At 41.0% G+C, this 19733-nt stretch overlaps 1 protein-coding gene across 1 annotated transcript in view; it reads right to left on the bottom strand.

The window, feature by feature from the left end:
- Positions 1-19733, bottom strand: part of adgrb2 (adhesion G protein-coupled receptor B2) — a 600103-nt gene that overhangs the window by 245958 nt on the left and 334412 nt on the right. Inside the window, exons 6-8 of the mRNA XM_064979676.1 lie at positions 9504-9668; positions 9171-9335; positions 2391-2492 (exon numbers count right to left, since the gene is read on the bottom strand). Of these exons, the coding sequence (XP_064835748.1) occupies positions 2391-2492; positions 9171-9335; positions 9504-9668 (432 nt within the window). The remainder of the gene's footprint in view (positions 1-2390; positions 2493-9170; positions 9336-9503; positions 9669-19733) is intronic.

Raw genomic sequence — 19733 nt, 5'->3', positions numbered from 1 at the left:
CTTAGTGCTAGTAGTCGTCAGACACTTAGTACTAGTAGTAGTCAGACACTTAGTAATAGTAGTGGTCAGACACTTAGTACTAGTAGTGGTCAGACACTTAGTACTAGTAGTAGTCAGACACTTAGTACTAGTAGTGGTCAGACACTTAGTACTAGTAGTAGTCAGACACTTAGTACTAGTAGTAGTCAGACACTTAGTACTAGTAGTAGTCAGACACTTAGTACTAGTAGTTCCAGCAGTAGTCAGACACGTAGTACTAGTAGTGGTCAGACACTTAGTACTAGTAGTAGTCAGACACTTAGTACTAGTAGTGGTCAGACACTTAGTACTAGTAGTGGTCAGACACTTAGTACTAGCAGTAGTCAGACACTTAGTACTAGTAGTGGTCTGACACTTAGTACTAGCAGTAGTCAGACACTTAGTACTAGTAGGACTAGTAGTAGTCAGACACTTAGTACTAGTAGTACTAGTAGTAGTCAGACACTTAGTACTAGTAGTGATCAGACACTTAGTACTAGTAGTACCAGCAGTAGTCAGACACTTAGTACTAGTAGTAGTCAGACACTTAGTACTAGTAGTACCAGCAGTAGTCAGACACATAGTACTAGTAGTGGTCAGACACTTAGTCCTAGTAGTAGTCAGACACTTAGTACTAGTAGTAGGCAGACACTTAGTACTAGTAGTAGTCAGACACTTAGTACTAGTAGTACCAGCAGTAGTCAGACACATAGTACTAGTAGTGGTCAGACACTACTTAGTACTAGTAGTAGTCAGACACTTAGTACTAGTATTACCAGCAGTAGTCAGACACGTAGTACTAGTAGTGATCAGACACGTAGTACTAGTAGTGGTCAGACACTTAGTACTAGTAGTAGTCAGACACTTAGTACTAGTAGTAGTCAGACACTTAGTACTAGTAGTGGTCAGACACTTAGTACTAGTAGTGGTCAGACACTTAGTACTAGTAGTGGTCAGACACTTAGTACTAGTAGTGGTCAGACACTTAGTACTAGTAGTAGTCAGACACTTAGTACTAGTAGTAGTCAGACACTTAGTACTAGTAGTAGTCAGACACTTAGTACTAGTAGTGGTCAGACACTTAGTACTAGTAGTGGTCAGACACTTAGTACTAGCAGTGGTCAGACACTTAGTATTAGTAGTGGTCAGACACTTAGTACTAGTAGTAGTCAGACACTCAGTACTAGTAGTAGTCAGACACTTAGTACTAGTAGTAGTCAGACACTTAGTACTAGTAGTGGTCAGACACTTAGTACTAGTAGTGGTCAGACACTTAGTACTAGTAGTGATCAGACACTTAGTACTAGTAGTACCAGCAGTAGTCAGACACGTAGTACCAGTAGTAGTCAGACACTTAGTGCTAGTAGTAGTCAGACACTTAGTACTAGTAGTACCAGCAGTAGTCAGACACATAGTACTAGTAGTGGTCAGACACTTAGTACTAGTAGTAGTCAGACACTTAGTACTAGTAGTAGTCAGACACTTAGTACTAGTAGTACCAGCAGTAGTCAGACACTTAGTACTAGTAGTGGTCAGACACTTAGTACTAGTAGTGGTCAGACACTTAGTACTAGTAGTGGTCGGACACTTAGTACTAGTAGTAGTCAGACACTTAGTACTAGTAGTGGTCTGACACTTAGTACTAGTAGTAGTCAGACACTTAGTACTAGTAGTACTAGTAGTAGTCAGACACTTAGTACTAGTAGTAGTCAGACACTTAGTACTAGTAGTAGTCAGACACTTAGTACTAGTAGTACTAGTAGTGATCAGACACTTAGTACTAGTAGTACCAGCAGTAGTCAGACACTTAGTACTAGTAGTGGTCAGACACTTAGTACTAGTAGTAGTCAGACACTTAGTACTAGTAGTAGTCAGACACTTAGTGCTAGTAGTGGTCTGACACTTAGTACTAGTAGTACTAGTAGTAGTCAGACACTTAGTACTAGTAGTAGTCAGACACTTAGTGCTAGTAGTCGTCAGACACTTAGTGCTAGTAGTCGTCAGACACTTAGTGCTAGTAGTAGTCAGACACTTAGTGCTAGTAGTCGTCAGACACTTAGTGCTAGTAGTCGTCAGACACTTAGTGCTAGTAGTAGTCAGACACTTAGTGCTAGTAGTAGTCAGACACTTAGTACTAGTAGTGGTCAGACACTCAGTACTAGTAGCAGTTGGACTACATCATTACAGTGTAAACGTACATAATACATTATCATTTAGGGGGTTATTATATTTGTCCTGTTACACACTAGTACATGTGACTAATGGAATGGAAAAGTGTTTCTTACATATCCCAACCCTGACTGTTAGATGACATAATCACGGTTTATAATAGCAGTATAGTTATAGTACTGTCATAGTATCGGCAGGTTTACCAGTGGCGTTAGTCGGACACTTGTTGTAGACTGTTTCTCCAGCCGAGGCTCTTTTCCAGGTCATGGTTACAAGGTACTCATCTCTACAGATCTCATGAGGTGCTGCAGAGAGACAGAAGAGAGAGAGAGAGGGAGTTAGATATAACACACACACTGCAATTCAATAATATCCTGCAACAGATTCCATTTTTCCCAGGCATTGTATTTATTACCCTCCATTTCTGTATATTTCATTACCGCTGCAGTATATATTCATCCTTATGTCTACAATATTCATCATTACCTCTACAATATACAGTATATCCATCATTACCTATACAATATATTCATCATAATCTCTACAATATATATTCATCATTACATCTACAATATATATTCATGACTACATCTTATATATATGTTCATCATAACCTTTACTCTATATTCAACATTACCATTACAATATATTTTCATCATTACCTCTACAATATATAATCATCATGACCTATACAATATATATTGTCATTACATCTACAATATATGTTCATCATTACCTCTACAAAATATATTCATCATTGCCTATACAATACATATTCTCATTACATCTAAAATATATATTCATCATTACATCTACAATATATATCCATCCAAACCTATACAGAATATCCTTATTACCTCTACAATATGTATTCATCATTACCTCTACAATATATATCCATCATTACATCTACAATATATATCCATCATTATCTATACAATATATATCCATCATTACCTCCAATATATTTATCCATCATTACCTCTACAATGTATATCCATCATTACCTCTAATATATTTATCCATCATTATCTCTACAATGTGTATATATCATTACCTCTACAATGTACATCCATCATTACCTCTACAATATATATTCATCATTACCTCTACAATATGTATTCATCATTACCTCTACAATATATATCCATCATTACCTCTACAATATGTATCCATCGTTACCTCTAATATATTTATCCATCATTATCTCTACAATATATATATCCATCATTACATCTACAATATATATCCATCATTATCTATACAATATATATCCATCATTACCTCCAATATATTTATCCATCATTATCTCTACAATATGTATCCATCATTACCTCTACAATATGTATCTATCATTACCTCTACGATATGTATTCATCATTACCTCTACGATATGTATTCATCATTACCTCTACAATATATATCCATCATTACCTCTAGTATATTTATCCATCATTATCTCTACAATAAGTATCTATCATTACCTCTACAATATATATTCATCATTACCTCTACAATATGTATTCAACATTACCTCTACAATATGTATCCATCATTACCTCTAATATATTTATCCATCATTATCTCTACAATATATATCCATCATTACCTCTAGAATATATATTCATCATTACCTCTACAATATATATACATCATTACCTCTACAATATATATCCATCATTACCTCTACAATATATATCCATCATTACCTCTAATATATTTATCCATCATTATCTCTACAATATTTATCCATCTTTACCTCTACAATGTATATCCATCATTACCTCTAATATATTTATCCATCATTACCTCTAATATATTTATCATCATTATCTCTACAATATGTATCTATCATTACCTCTACAATATATATCCAGCATTACCTCTACAATATATATCCAGCATTACCTCTACAATATATATCCAGCATTACCTCTACAATATATATCCAACATTACCTCTACAATATATATCCAGCATTACCTCTACAGTATATATACAGCATTACCTCTACAGTATATATACAGCATTACCTCTACAGTATATATCCAGCATTACCTCTACAATATATATCCAGCATTACCTCTACAATATATATCCAGCATTACCTCTACAATATATATCCAGCATTACCTCTACAATATATATATCCAGCATTACCTCTACAATATATATCCAGCATTACCTCTACATTATATATACTGCATTACCTCTACAATTCAGAAAATATTCAGACATATTGACTTTCTACATTGTAGATTTTTCCACATTTTGTTATGTTCCAGACTTATTCTAAAATTGATTAAATAGTTTTTTCCCTCATCAATCTACCTCATCTTCCTCATCAGAACCTCATAATGACAAAGCAAAAACAGTTTTTTAGACATTATTGCATGTTTTGTGTGCAAAGTGAACAAAACTCTCATCAAGGAAAAGGATGGCTACTTTGAATAATCTCAAATATAACATATATTTTGATTTGTTTAACACTTTTTCTGGTTACTACATGATTCCATATGTTTTATTTCATAGTTTTGATGTCTTCACTATTATTCTACAATGTAGAAAATAGTACAATTAAAGAAAATCCCTTGAATAAGGAGGTGTGTCCACACTTTTGACTGGTACTGTATTTCCATCATTGCCTCTACAATATACAGTGAGTGTACAAAACATTAAGGACCAAATTAGGCTATTCTGGGGACAAAAGGAAGTGCAACTCAATATTCGGAAGAGTGTTCCTAATGTTTTGTACACTCAATCCATATGCAATCTATCTTTATCTGTCCCTCTTTGTATTCATATCTCTTTTTATCCCTCTCTACATAACCCTGAATGATGAAGAATATTTCAAGAGAGGAAATACTGGAGTCTGGAGAAGAGAGAGAGAGAGAGAGAGAGAGAGAGAGAGAGAGAGAGAGAGAGAGAGAGAGAGAGAGAGAGAGAGAGAGAGAGAGAGAGAGAGAGAGAGAGAGAGAGAACACAGCGCAGGACAAGAGAGAAATATAGTGAGAGATGCACCCTTAGCCTTCTTCTTCATCTTAATCTATGTTCCCCTCCAAACTCTTGGACAGATCTGTATGTTCTGCAACATGCCAGAGAGCTATAAAAGGACAGTCTCTGACAGAAGTTCACTCTGCAACATTTATCTAATCTATAGCCTCCCAGAGCACCGCACACACACAAACACACACATGCATGCGCACACACACACACACACGCATACACACAGAAAGAGAAAACCCAGTCAAGGGCATGTTTATTAAACTGTGCTGTTTGTTGCAGTGGCTGACAGACTGACAAATCACACCAAGCAGGGCTTTGAACAATACCCTTCGTCCTGTGAGCTGAGAGAGGGGGGAGAGGGAGGGAGAGGGAAAGAATAGAGAGAGGGGAGAGCAAAAGAGAAATAGGTTGAGAAAAAGAGAGGAAGAGGGAGATAAAGTGAGAGAGAAATGCAGAAAGGGAGAGTGAATATGAAGATTGAGAGAGCAAGAGACATGAAAGAAAATGGAGGGAAAATGATGTCAAGAGAGAGAGAGAGAGAGAGAGAGAGAGAGATGAAGAGGCATACAGAAAGATAGATACTGTGCAACAAACTAAAGTAAAAGGGAGCAGGAAAATGGATAGACAAACAGAGAGAGAGAGAGAGAGAGAGAGAGAGGGGAGAGAGAGAGAGGAGAGAAAGAGGGATGAAGAGGCATACGGAAAGATAGATACTGTGCAACAAACTAAAGTAAAAGGGAGCAGGAAAATGGATAGACAAACAGACAGAGAGAGAGAGAGAGAGAGAGAGGCCTTCAGAATCAACAGTGCAGGCGCTTGTAGCTTAAAGTGAATGGAAATTAAAATTTAGTGTCAACCAATCAGCTTTAGAGTTGGCTATTGTACGCCTGCTGGCTGGCTCCAGTGTTACACAGGAGCCAGCTAGCAGGTGTAGTGCCTTTTGATTGGATTACCAACTAGGAAACTAGGAAACTGAAATTGATCAACGATTGATCATCAAATTAATTTGCGTACTACTAAAATGTTTTTTCAACCCACAACCCGCGGAAGGAGAAGATATCGATTTGGTCGAGGATATAATTATAACGCCATTCTCAAGACAAACTTTTCAAGAAAAGTTAGACATTGTCAGGAGAGGTAGACACCGACGCTACAAAGCCGACGCTACAAAGACAGGCTCCGAGAAGCACTGCAAACTGTACTGCTGGGAATGCCTATTATTTGCAAGTGATCGATTTGGTGTTTGGAGCCACACCTTCTTTGCAAACCTGAGTTGTCTAACCAAGGCAGCAACGAGACACCAAAGTACGGCTGGGCACTTACAAACAATGGTGCTTTTGAAAACTTTCGGGGACACCCGAGTGGATCTGCAGCTCAACGAACAAGCACGCAGGGCAACGAAGCTGCACAATGAAAAGGTATTGTACTCTTCCCCTGCAATTCTCTGAATAAAAATGTAAATTTCAAGGTGACGCAACGCCTGGTTATACTGCGTTTCTGTCTAAATGTATAGTGTCTAGAGCCATGGCATCATAATGATGGTAATACGAGGTGGATTAATTCGGGTGGGACTGTGAAGGACTTCACTGAAGGGACAGGCCCCAGAACCACGGCACGCTACTGGTTATTTGTTTTCAGTATCAGTTCAAAGTTTGGACACACCTACAAATTAAATCAATAAAATGTATTTATAAAGCCATTTTTACATCATGTCACAAAGTGCTATACAGAAACCCAGCCAAAAACCCCAAACAACGCAGATGCAGAAACACGGTGGCTAGGAAAAACTCCCTAGAAAGGCCAGAACCTAGGAAGAAACCTAGAGAGGAGTGGCCAGTCCTCTTCTGGCTGTGCCGAGTTGAGATTATAACAGAACATGACCAAGATTTTCAAACGTTCATAGATGACAGGCAGAGTCAAATAATAATAATAATAATCACAGCGGATGTAGAATGTGCAACAGGTCAGCACCTCAGGAGTAAATGTCAGTTGGCTTTTCATAGCCGAGCATTCAGAGTTAGAGACAGCAGGTGAGCTAGAGAGAGAGTTGAAAAGAGCAGGTCCAGGACAAGGTAGCAGGTCCGGTGAACAGGTCAGAGTTCCATAGCCGCAGGCAGAACAGTTGAAACTGAAGCATTTTGTATATAAAAAAAAATCCTTGAATGGGTTGGTGTGTCCAAACTTCAGACTTTTACTGTATATCCATAAACATTATGCTGGTTCAAGACTGGCTGGCTCAGAAAAACTGCATGCCTGTCTGTCTTATCCCGACTCCATTACTATGGGAAAGCTGGATACCGAATTTGAATATTGAAACAATGTTTTTATAGCTGAGTTGAAGTTTACAAATTGTCTGGCTGGTCTGATGAGACAGTGGATTGTGCACTCAGATGGAACAGAGAAGGATTGTGCACTCAGATGGAACAGAGAAGGATTGTGCACTCAGATGGAACAGAGAAGGATTGTGCACTCAGATGGAACACAGAAGGATTGTGCACTCAGATGGAACAGAGAAGGATTGTGCACTCAGATGGAACAGAGAAGGATTGTGCACTCAGATGGAACAGAGAAGGATTGTGCACTCAGATGGAACAGAGAAGGATTGGGCACTCAGATGGAACAGAGAAGGATTGTGCACTCAGATGGAACACAGAAGGATTGTGCACTCAGATGGAACACAGAAGGATTGTGCACTCAGATGGAACAGAGAAGGATTGTGCACTCAGATGGAACAGAGAAGGATTGGGCACTCAGATGGAACAGAGAAGGATTGTGCACTCAGATGGAACACAGAAGGATTGTGCACTCAGATGGAACACAGAAGGATTGTGCACTCAGATGGAACAGAGAAAATAGGAATTTTATTACATCATAGATTTAGCCAATGGTAACTTGTGGAATAGACAGCGTTTGGAATGCGCTTTTAACCAATCAGCATTCAGTATTAGACCCACCTGTTGTATACATGTTCTTAGAACGTTCTTAGAACGTTATTTGAACATTAATGTTTTCTTCTGCTTTTTATGGAAACTGTTCTTAATGTTCTGAGAACATGACTTTAAAAAGAACCATGAGGAACCCTATAGAAAACGTTATGCTGAAGTACTGAAATCCCCACTTAAGAAACATATGGTTCAAAGAACATTATGTGCGAGCGGGGTATCCTGTACCATTTGCAGAACATTGTGGGAAGGTTGTATGCTAAATAACCATAGGACAACCATGCTCTCACCAAGGTCTAAGAAACATTAGGTTCGCAGAACGTTATGTGGTAGCTGGGTAAGCTGTGCTACAGTGTTGCCTTCACCACAGGGAATCATCCACTCTGTGTGATGCAGTTTGACTGACACATGAAGAACCATCATTTCCCCTCATTCCACAATCATTACATATACAATTATACCCCCACTATACGTAACTCAACACATTTTTAACTGAGCCTATTAAACAAATACACCACAACACATTTCAACAAAAACAAACATGTTCGCAAATTATCACCAATAATCACACACAGTTCGCCCTCTCAATGAACACACACAGACACACACACACAGCCCTCATACCATCACACACACACAGGTCCTACCTGACCACACACACAGACACACACACACACACACACACAGAAACAAAGCGACGTAAACACACACTGAGACACAAAGAGACAAACACACACTGAGACACAAAGAGACAAACACACACTGAGACACAAAGAGACACAAAGACACTCAGAGACACAAAGAGACATAAACACACACTGAGACACAAGGAGACATAAACACACACTGAAACACAAGGAGACATAAACACACACTGAGACACAAGGAGACAAACATACTCAGAGACACAAAGAGACATAAACACACACTGAGACACAAGGAGACATAAACACACACAGAGACACAAAGAGACATAAACACACACTGAGACACATGGAGACAAACACACTCAGAGACACAAACACAGACTCTGACCGGGGCACTTCTTGTCGTTGCAGGAGCGGACCTCCTCTCCGGAGCCGTCACATGGGTAACCCTGTATCCCTGTCCCCTCACACATCCTGAAGCGACGCTGCCACCCTGAGTCACACGTCTTACTGCACAGACTCCAATGGTTCCAGCTGCCCCAGTTACCCCCACCTGGAAAGAGACGGAGGGAAGGGGAAGGGTGGAGATATGATGGGAGATGGTTTAATGCATATGATGTCATAACATGCAGATACACACAGACACACACATATATACATAGCCAACAGTATATATATATTGTGTGTCTGTCTGTTCTCTATGTGTATATTTTTGTCTTACCACCACAAGATGGGTTGGTACACTCCCGGGTCTCCTGGTGTGGTCCTTTACACTCTGCCCAGCCATGCACCGATGCACTGCACCTCCTCTGTCTCTGCTGGCTCCCTGTGGAACAGGTTTCACTGCACCTAGACCATGGAGCCCAGTCCAACCACTGGCCCTCCACTAGAGGAGAGAGACAGAGACAGAGATAGAGACAGAGAGAGAGAGAGAGACAGAGAGAGAGAGAGAGGGGGAGAGAGAGAGACAGAGAGAGAGAGAGAGAGAGAGAGAGAGAGGGGGAGAGAGAGAGAGAGAGAGAGAGAGAGAGTGTGAGTGGACAGAGAGAGAGACAGAAAGAGAGAGTGAGGGGGGGAGAGAGGAAGAGAGAGAGATGTTAAATCAAAGAAGCATTGAAAGGAGGGGGGTTGAAATACAGAGACAGAAAACAAGAGAGATAGAAAGAGAAAAGCCAATCGGGTTAGAGACAGCAGTATGACTGTTGTCTGTTGTATATGTCAGACCAAGCTTGTGCTGCAACAGACTAAAAACAAATACAAACAACTACTGATTTCCTACCATCTTTATTATGGAACCAAAAGCCAAAGATGAAAGTGCAAAAGTGCCCACTTTTCAAAAGTAATTCAGCATGGCTATGCACTTCTATCAAGGTCTTGAGTTAGTTTTTTTCTGTGGAGTTTGATTTCCCCCCACAATGCAGTTAGATTTGAAGAGTTTTTCAACCTATTCCATCTGGAGTTTTGGTGGAAGCTAAATCAAAAAGGAGGACAGCCTTTTAATCAAATCAAAGTAGAGCCGGTTAGAAGGCAGCGGATGAATACGGCATACTGAGCAATGGCACCAAAGCCAAAGCCTAATAACATCAACACACTGCTCATGAAAGCCTCCACTGTCCCCTTTGAGGACTAATCGAGAAACAAATTCCATCGCAGGGAACTGGCGATATGTACATTTTAAATGAATGTATAAAATACACAAAAACAACATATATACACGCATTTACACACAAAGGTAGAAATATATACATATATATTTGGCATAACCATCAAAGTCCTGCAGTTTTTCCCCTCCAGTGATTTCCATATGTTTCTTTATTTAACATGAAGACTTCAGTGAGCTCAGATACCTTAACATAGAGACATGCTGTTGTTAATATAACACTTGACAGCACCAGGGAAAACACCACAGTTCTGAGTATCCACTTAATAGCACTGTAAAGAAAATACACTTTTAAAATATATGAAAAGACAATGTGGCCTTCTGGGTAAATTACATATCCCAAGAGAGCTGTGTGTGTGTCTGCAATGGCTGTCAAAACTCCTCTTTGTTCACATCCTGTCCTTGTCATTCAGATGGATGTTGATACATTTAGACAACTGTTTTATCATTTAATGTATTATTCATTCATTATTAATCTATTACATTTCCTGGGACGATTCTCTCTCTCTCTCGCTCTTCCCCATGTTTATTGATATTGCATATTTTGTTGCAAAGCCTGTCAGTTTAGCAGTTCCCTACAAAACAGATGACACTCAGGGAAGCCGGTGCCATTGAGGAAAGGGCACACATGTGCACGTGCATGTGTGTGTGCATGTGTGTGTGCATGTGTGTGTGCATGCGTAATGTATATACTGTATCAGAGGACATCTGATTGATATCATTGTGTTGTTGCGAACATTGGTAAATAAGAGCTTAATGAGTTAAAACATTGTTAAATAAGGGTTGATTGAGGTCAACAATTTGTAAATGATTTTATTTTATTAATTGTTTTGTTTCACCTTTATTTAACCAGGTAAGCTAGTTGAGAACAAGTTCTCATTTGCAACTGCGACCTGGCCAAGATAAAGCATAGCAATTCGATACATACAACAACACATGGAGTGTTACACATGGAACAAACAAAACATAGTTAATAATACAGTAGAACAAAAGAAAAAGAAAAAGTCTATATACAATGTGTGCAAATGAGGTAAGATAAGGGAGTTAAGGCAATAAATAGGCCACTGTGGCGAAGTAATTACAATATAGCAATTAAACACTGGAATGGTAGATGCGCAGAAGATGAATGTGCAAGTAGAGATACTGGGGTGCAAAGGAGCAGGTGGTGAAGTAATTAAAATATAGCAATTAAACACTGGAATGGTAGATGTGCAGAAGATGAATGTGCAAGTAGAGATACTGGGGTGCAAAGGAGCAAGATAAATAAATAAATACAGTATGGGTTGAGGTAGGTGGATGGGTTGTTTACAGATGGGCTATGAACAGGTGCAGTGATCTGTGAGCTGCTCTGACAGCTGGTGCTTAAAGCTAGTGAGGGAGATATGAGTCTCCAGCTTCAGAGATTTGTGTAGTTTGTACCAGTCATTGGCAGCAGAGAACTGGAAGGAAAGACGAACAAAGGAAGAATTGGCTTTGGGGGTGACCAGTGAGATATACCTGCTGGAGCGCGTGCTACGAGTGGGTGCTGCTATGGTGACCAGTGAGCTGAGATAAGGCGGGGCTTTACCTAGCAGAGACTTGTAGATAAGCTGTAGCCAGTGGGTTTGGCGACGAGTATGAAGCGAGGGCCAACCAACGAGAGCATACAGGTCGCAATGGTGGGTAGTGTATGGGGCTTTGGTCACAAAACGGATGGCACTGTGATAGACTGCATCCAGTTTGTTGAGTAGAGTGTTGGAGGCTATTTTATAGATGACATCAGCGAAGTCGAGGATCGGTAGGATGGTCAGTTTTACGAGGGTATGTTTGGCAGCATGAGTGAAGGATGACATGTTGCGATATACGTAGCCAATTCTAGATTTGATTTTGGATTGGAGATGCTTAATGTGAGTCTGGAAGAAGGGTTTACAGTCTAACCAGACACCGAGGTATTTGTAGTTGTCCACGTATTCTAAGTCAGAGACGTCCAGAGTAGTGATGCTGGACGGGCGAGCAGGTGCGGGCAGTGATAGGTTGAATAGCATGCATTTAGTTTTACTTGCTTTTAAGAGCAGTTGGAGGCCACGGAAGGAGAGTTGTATGGCATTGAAGCTCGTCTGGAGGTTAGTTAAATGATGGGCTTTAAGGAACTTTATGGAACAAATCAGTAATTTATTGTCGAACTGGGATTCCTGGGATTCTTCTGATGAAGATGATCAAAGGTAAGTGAATATTTATAGTGTTTATTCTAACTAACGTCAACACCAAGATGGTGGAATTGTCTAGTTGTTTATAAGCAGGTAATGAGCGCCGTTCTCAGTTTATGCTTTTTCCATTAAAAACAAAAATCTGGCACAGTGGTTGCATAGAGGATCAGTCTATCTTTAATTCTGTGAATAACACTTGCATATTTTATCAATGGTTATTATGAGTATTTCTGGGAAAATCACAGGATGTTTTGGAATCAAAATATTACTGCACGTAACGCGCCAATGTAAACTGGGATTTTTGGATATAAATATGCACATTATCGAACAAAACATACATGTATTGTGTAACATGAAGTCCTATGAGTGTCGTCTGATGAAGATCAAAGGTTAGTGATTCATTTTATCTCTATTTCTGCTTTTTGTGACTCCTCTCTTTCGCTGGAAAATGGCTGTGTGTGTTTTTGTGACTTGACTATGACCTAACATAATCATATGTGGTACTTTCGCTGTAAATCATTTTTTAAATCAGACACCATGCGTAGATTAACAAGATGTCATATTTCATTTGCTGAAATTGAACTTGTTAATGTGTGAAAGTTACAGATTTATAAAAAATATTTTTGAATTTCACGCGCTGCCTTTTCAGCGGAATGTTGAGGTGGGGTTCTGCTAGCGGGACGTCCGTCCTAGACAGGTTACACAGTGTCCAAAGAGGGGCCACAAGTATACAGAATGGTGTCGTGTCCGTAGAGGTGTATCAGAGAATCACCAGCAGCAAGAGCAACATCATTGATGTATACAGAGAAGGAGAGTTGGCCCGAGGATTGAACACTGTGACACCCCATAGAGACTGCCAGAGGTCCGGACATCAGGCCCTCCGATTTGACACACTGAACTCTATCAGAGAAGTAGTTGGTAAACCAGGCGAGGCAATCATTTGAGAAACCAAGGCTGTCGAGTCTGCCAATAAGAATGTGGTGATTGACAGAGCCAAATGCCTTGGCCAGGCCTTACGGCTGCACAGTAATGTCTCTTATCGATCGCGGTTATGATGTCGCTTAGGACCTTGAGCATGGCTGAGGTGCACCCATGACCAACTCTGAATCCAGCGGAGGAGGTACGGTGGGATTCGAAATGGTCGGTAATCTGTTTGTTAACTTGGGTTTCAAAGACAGGATAGGATAGACATAGGATAGACATAGGTCTGTAGCAGTTTGGGTCTAGAGTGTCACCCCCTTTGAAGAGGGTGATGACCGTGGCAGCATTCCAATCTTTGGGAATCTCAGATGATACTAAAGAGAGGATGAACAGGCTAGTAATAGGGGTTGCAACAATTTCAGCAGATAATTTTAGGAAGAGAGGGTCCAGATTGTCTAGCCTGGCTGATTTGTAGGGGTCCAGATTTTGCAGCTCTTTCAGAACATCAGCTATCTGGATTTTGGGAAAGGAGAAATGGTGGAGGCTTTGACGGGTTGCTGTGGAGGGTGCCGGGCAGTTGACCGGGGTAGGGGTAGCCAGGTGTAAAGCATGGCCAGCCGTAGAGAAATGTTTCTTGAAATTCTCAATTATAGTGGATTTACCGGTGGTGACAGTGTTTCCTAGCCTCAGAGCAGTGGGCAGCTGTGAGGAGGAGCTCTTATTCTCCATGGACTTTAGTGTCTCAAAACGTTTTTGAGTCAGTACTACAGGATGCAAATTTCTGTTTGAAAAAGCTAGCCTTAGCTTTCCTAACTGCCTGTGTATTTTTGTTCCTAACTTCCCTGAAAAGTTGCATATCACAGGGGCTATTCGATGCTAATTCAGAACGCCACAGGATGTTTTTGCACAGGTCAAGGGCAGACAGGTCTGGAGTGAACCAAGGACTATATCTATTCCTAGTTCTAAATTTTTTTGAATGGGGCATACTTATTCAAGATAGTGAGGAAGGCACCTTAAAAAAATACCCAGGCATCATCTACTGATGGGATGAGGTCAATGTCATTCCAGCATACCGCGGCCAGGTTGATTAGAAAGGCTGCTCGCAAAAGTGTTTTAGGGTGCGTTTGAGAGTGATTAGGGGTGGTCGTTTGGTCGCAGAGCCATTACAGATGCAGGCAATGAGGCAGTGATTGCTAAGATCTTGATTGAAAACAGCAGAGGTGTATTTGGAGGGCGAGTTTGTTAGGATGACATCTATGAGGGTGCCCGTGTTTACGGATTTGGAGTTGTACCTGGTAGGTTCATTAATAATTTGTGTGCTTGGATTGGATTGTAGGATGGCTGGGGTGTTAAGCATGTGCCAGTTTAGGTCACCTAGTAGCACAAGCTCAGAAGATAGATTGGGGGCAATCAATTCACATATGGTATCGAGGGCACAGCTGTTGGCAGAGGGGGGTCTATAGCAAGCGGCAACAGTAACAGGCTTGTTTCTGGAAAGGTGCATTTTTAGAAGTAGAAGCTTTAATTGTTTGGGTACAGACTTGGATAGTAATACAGAACATCTTTGCAGTAGATTGCAACACCACCCCCTTTGGCAGTTCTATATTGGCGATAAATGTTATAGTTAGCGATGGAGATTTCAGGGTTTTTGGTGGTTTTTCTAAGCCAGGATTCAGACGGCTAAGATATCAGGGTTGGCAGAGTGTGCTAAAGCAGTGGGTAAAACAAATTTAGGGAGTAGGATTATAATGTTAACTCTTGGAACTACCCATTCCGGATCTGGAAGAATTGTCATCAACTGACACAAATTAGCATATTGCAACGGACAAAAAAAATATTACTAGAAAATATTCATATTCATGAAATCACAAGTGAAATATAGTGAAACACAGCTTAGCCTTTTGTTAATCACCCTGTCATTTCAGAATTTGAAATTATGCTTTACAGCCAAAGCAAGACAAGCATTTGTGTAAGTTTATTGATAGCCTAGCATAGCATCATGTCCAGCTAGCAGCAGGAAGCTTGGTCACGAAAATCAGAAAAGCAATCAAATTAACCGTTTACCTTTGATGGTCTTCGGATGTTTTCACTGACGAGACTCCCAGTTAGACAGCAAATGTTCATTTTGTTCCATAAAGATTATTTTTATAGCCGAAATACCTCCGTTTGTTCTTCACGTTTGGTTGAGAAATCCATCGGAAACTGCGGTCACGACAATGCCGAAAAATATTCCAAATTAGATCCATAATATCGACAGAAACATGGCAAACAACTTTTATAATCAATCCTCAAGGTGTTTTTCAAATATCTATTCGATAATATATCAACCGGGTCAGTTGGCTTCTTAGTAGGAGCGAGAGAAACAATGGCCGCATTTTTCTATAACGCACAAATCACTCTGAGAGCCACCAGCTAAACACTGACGCAATGTTGTCGCTCACGCTCATTTTTCAAAATAAAAGCCTGAAACTATGTCTTGTGACACTAGACACATTAGGGAAGCCATAGAAAAAGGAATCTGGTTGCTCAATAGGGACGCATAGGGACGCAGATGTTTCTAAATAAGAGTCACTTCATGATTGGATTTTTCTCAGGCTTTCGCCTGCAATATCAGTTCTGTTAATACTCAAACACAATATTTGTACAGTTTTGGAAACTTTAGAGTGTTTTCTATCTTAAGCTGTCAATTATATGCATATTCTATTATCTGCTCCTGAAAATTAGCCCGTTTACTTTGGGAACGTTATTTTTCCAAAAATGAAAATAGTGCCCCCTAGTTTCAAGAGGTTATTAACATGCATGAAACCAAGGCTTTTACGGTTACAGAAGTCAACAAATGAGAGCACCTGGGGAGTGGGAGTGGAGCTAGGCACTGCAGGACCTGGATTAACATATACATCACCAGAGGAACAGAGGAGAAGTAGGAAAAGGGTATAGCTAAATGCTATACGAACTGGCCGTCTAGCACATTCTGATCAGAGAGTAAAATGAACAGGTTTCTGGGCACGATAGCATAGATTCTAGGCATAATGTACAGACAAAGGTAAGGTAGGATGTGAGTACATTGGAGGTAAACCTAGGCATTGAGTAATGATGAGGGAGATATAGTCTCTAGAAACATTTAAACCAGGTGATGTCATCGCATATTTAGGAGGTGGGACAACATGGTTGGTTAAGGCATATTGAGCAGGGCTAGAGGCTCTACAGTGAAATAAGACAGTAAATACCAACCAGGACAGTAATGGACGAGGCATATTGATATTAGAGAGAGGCATGCGTGAACATATGGGTCCAGTGAGTGGTTGGTCTGAATGGGGACACGGCGATTCAGACAGTTAGTAGGCAGATGCTAATACACTAACAGTTAATAGGCCGGGGCTAAACAAGCTAGCATTTAGCAGACCGGAGCTGGCAAGCTAGCAGTTTGCCGACCGGGTTAGCAAGCAAGCAGTTAGCAGACCAGAGCTGGCAAGCTAGCAGTTAGCAGACCGGGGCTGGCAAGCTAGCAGTTAGCAGACCGGAGCTGGCAAGCTAGCAGTTTGCAGACCGGGTTAGCAAGCCAGCAGTTAGCAGACCGGAGCTGGCAAGCTAGCAGTTAGCAGACCGGGTTAGCAAGCAAGCAGTCAGCAGGGGCTAGCAGTTAGCAGACCGGGGCAGGCAAGCTAGTAGTTAGCAGACCAGGGAATGAAAGCTAGCAGTTAGCAGACCAGGGCTTGCAAGTTAGCCTTTGGGGGACGTCGCGATGGGGGTAAGTCTGGTTTTGCCTCTTCGTGATTAGACGTCGATAGACCAGTCGTAGAATTAATAGGGATCCAAGTAGCTCTAGTTAGCAGGTTAGCAGAATGGGCCTTAAGCGGGCGATGCACCTGAGGGGCCTGTTGGAATCCTAGGGCAGATTATGTCGTTATTCCAGTCGTAGAGGATCGGCGGGGTTCCGTGGCCCGTATCGGCAGTAGAAGGGGTCCGGATATTGTAGCCCGGGAGTGGGCTTCGGTGGTAGCGCAGGAGCCCTGGCCGGGCTAGCTTCAGGCTAATTGGTGCTTGCTCCGTGATGGAAACTCTAGCCAGGAGTGGTCACCCAGGATTGCGGTTAGCTAGTTGCGAAGATCCAGATGAAAATGTTCAGAGTTTGCGGTAGGAATCCGGGTATATGGAGAGAAATAGGTCCTTTATGCTCTGGTTTGAGTCACGTTGTTCGAAATGGCGAGAGCTTTCCGAGCTAAAGGTTAGCTGATGACCGCTAGCAATGGTTTGCTAACTGATAGCTGGGGCGGCAGGGTAGCCTAGTGGTTAGAGTGTTGGACTAGTAACCGGAAGGTTGCAAGTGCAAACCCCCGAGCCGACAAGGTACAAATCAGTCGTTCTGCCCCTGAAGAGGCAGTTAACCCACTGTTCCTAGGCCGTCATTGAAAATAAGAATTTGTTCTTAACTGATTTGCCTAGTTAAATAAAGGTAAAATAAAAAAGGTAGTTAGCTGGCTAGCTTCAGTTGATGGATTCCAGATCCGAAGTAAATAGAAATACTTCAGAAAATAGCAGATCCACGTCACATTGGGTGAGGCAAGTTGCAGGAGAGTATTTAGAAGTTGAGGTTTAGGAAAATATTTTTAAAAGATATGCAAAGAAACATATGTAAAAAGATATATACAAGAGACACGACAGGACAAAGACGTCTGAGTGCTACGCAATCTTGGAAGGATGGGGTTGAATGAGGTAAAACATTGGTAAATAAAGGTTGCATGAGGTAGAACATTGGTAAATAGGGGTTGAATGAGAAGAACATTGGTAAATAGGGGTTGAATGAGAAGAACATTGGTAAATAGGGGTTGAATGAGAAGAACATTGGTAAATAGGGGTGAATGAGTAGAACATTGGTAAATAGGGGTTGAATGAGAAGAACATTGGTAAATAGGGGTTGAATGAGTAGAACATTGGTAAATAGGGGTTGAATGAGTAGAACATTGGTAAATAGGGGTTGAATGAGTAGAACATTGGTAAATAGGGGTTGAATGAGAAGAACATTGGTAAATAGGGGTTGAATGAGTAGAACATTGGTAAATAGGGGTTGAATGAGTAGAACATTGGTAAATAGGGGTTGAATGAGGTAAAACATTGGTAACTAGGTGTTGAATGAGAAAGAGCATTAGTAAACAGGGTTTAAATGAGGTAAAACATTGGTAAATAGGGGTTGAATGGGGTAGAACATTGGTAAATAGGTTTTGAATTAGAAAGAACAATAGTAAACCGGGTTTAAATGAGGTAGAACATTGATAAATAGGGTTTAAATGAGGTAGAACATTGAAAAATAGGGGTTGAATGAGGTAGAACATTCGTAAACAGGGTTTAAATTAGAAAAAACATTGGTAAATAGGGGTTGAATGAGGTAGAACATTAGTAAACAGGGTTTAAATGAGGTAGAACTCGGGTAAATATGGGATGAATGAGGTAGATCATTAGTAAACAGGGTTTAAATGAGGTAGAACATTGAAAAAAATAGGTTGAATGAGGTAGAACATTGGTAAATTCGGAGTGTGGTGTCAGGAAAATAACCTCACACTCAACATCAACAAAACTAAGGAGATGATTGTGGACTTCAGGAAACAGCAGAGGGAACACCCCCCTATCCACATTGATGGAACAGTAGTGGAGAGAGTAGCAAGTTTTAAGTTCCTCGGCATACACATCACAGACAAACTGAATTGGTCCACTCACACAGACAGCATCGTGAAGAAGGCGCAGCAGCGCCTCTTCAACCTCAGGAGGCTGAAGAAATTTGGCTTGTCACCAAAAGCACTCACAAACTTCTACAGATGCACAATCGAGAGCATCCTGGCGGGCTGTATCACCGCCTGGTATGGCAACTGCTCCGCCCTCAACCGTAAGGCTCTCCAGAGGGTAGTGAGGTCTGCACAACGCATCACCGGGGGCAAACTACCTGCGCTCCAGGACACCTACACCACCCGATGTTACAGGAAGGCCATAAAGATCATCAGGAACATCAACCACCCGAGCCACTGCCTGTTCACCCCGCTATCATCCAGAAGGCGAGGTCAGTACAGGTGCATCAAAGCTGGGACCGAGAGACTGAAAAACAGCTTCTATCTCAAGGCCATCAGACTGTTAAACAGCCACCACTAACATTGAGTGGCTGCTGCCAACACACTGACACTGACTCAACTCCAGC

Source organism: Oncorhynchus masou, chromosome 12, assembly GCF_036934945.1.
Source record: "Oncorhynchus masou masou isolate Uvic2021 chromosome 12, UVic_Omas_1.1, whole genome shotgun sequence".
Taxonomy (NCBI): Eukaryota; Metazoa; Chordata; class Actinopteri; order Salmoniformes; family Salmonidae; genus Oncorhynchus; species Oncorhynchus masou.
Note: the sequence above shows the minus strand (reverse complement) of the source record. Positions and strands in the feature narration are given on the sequence as shown.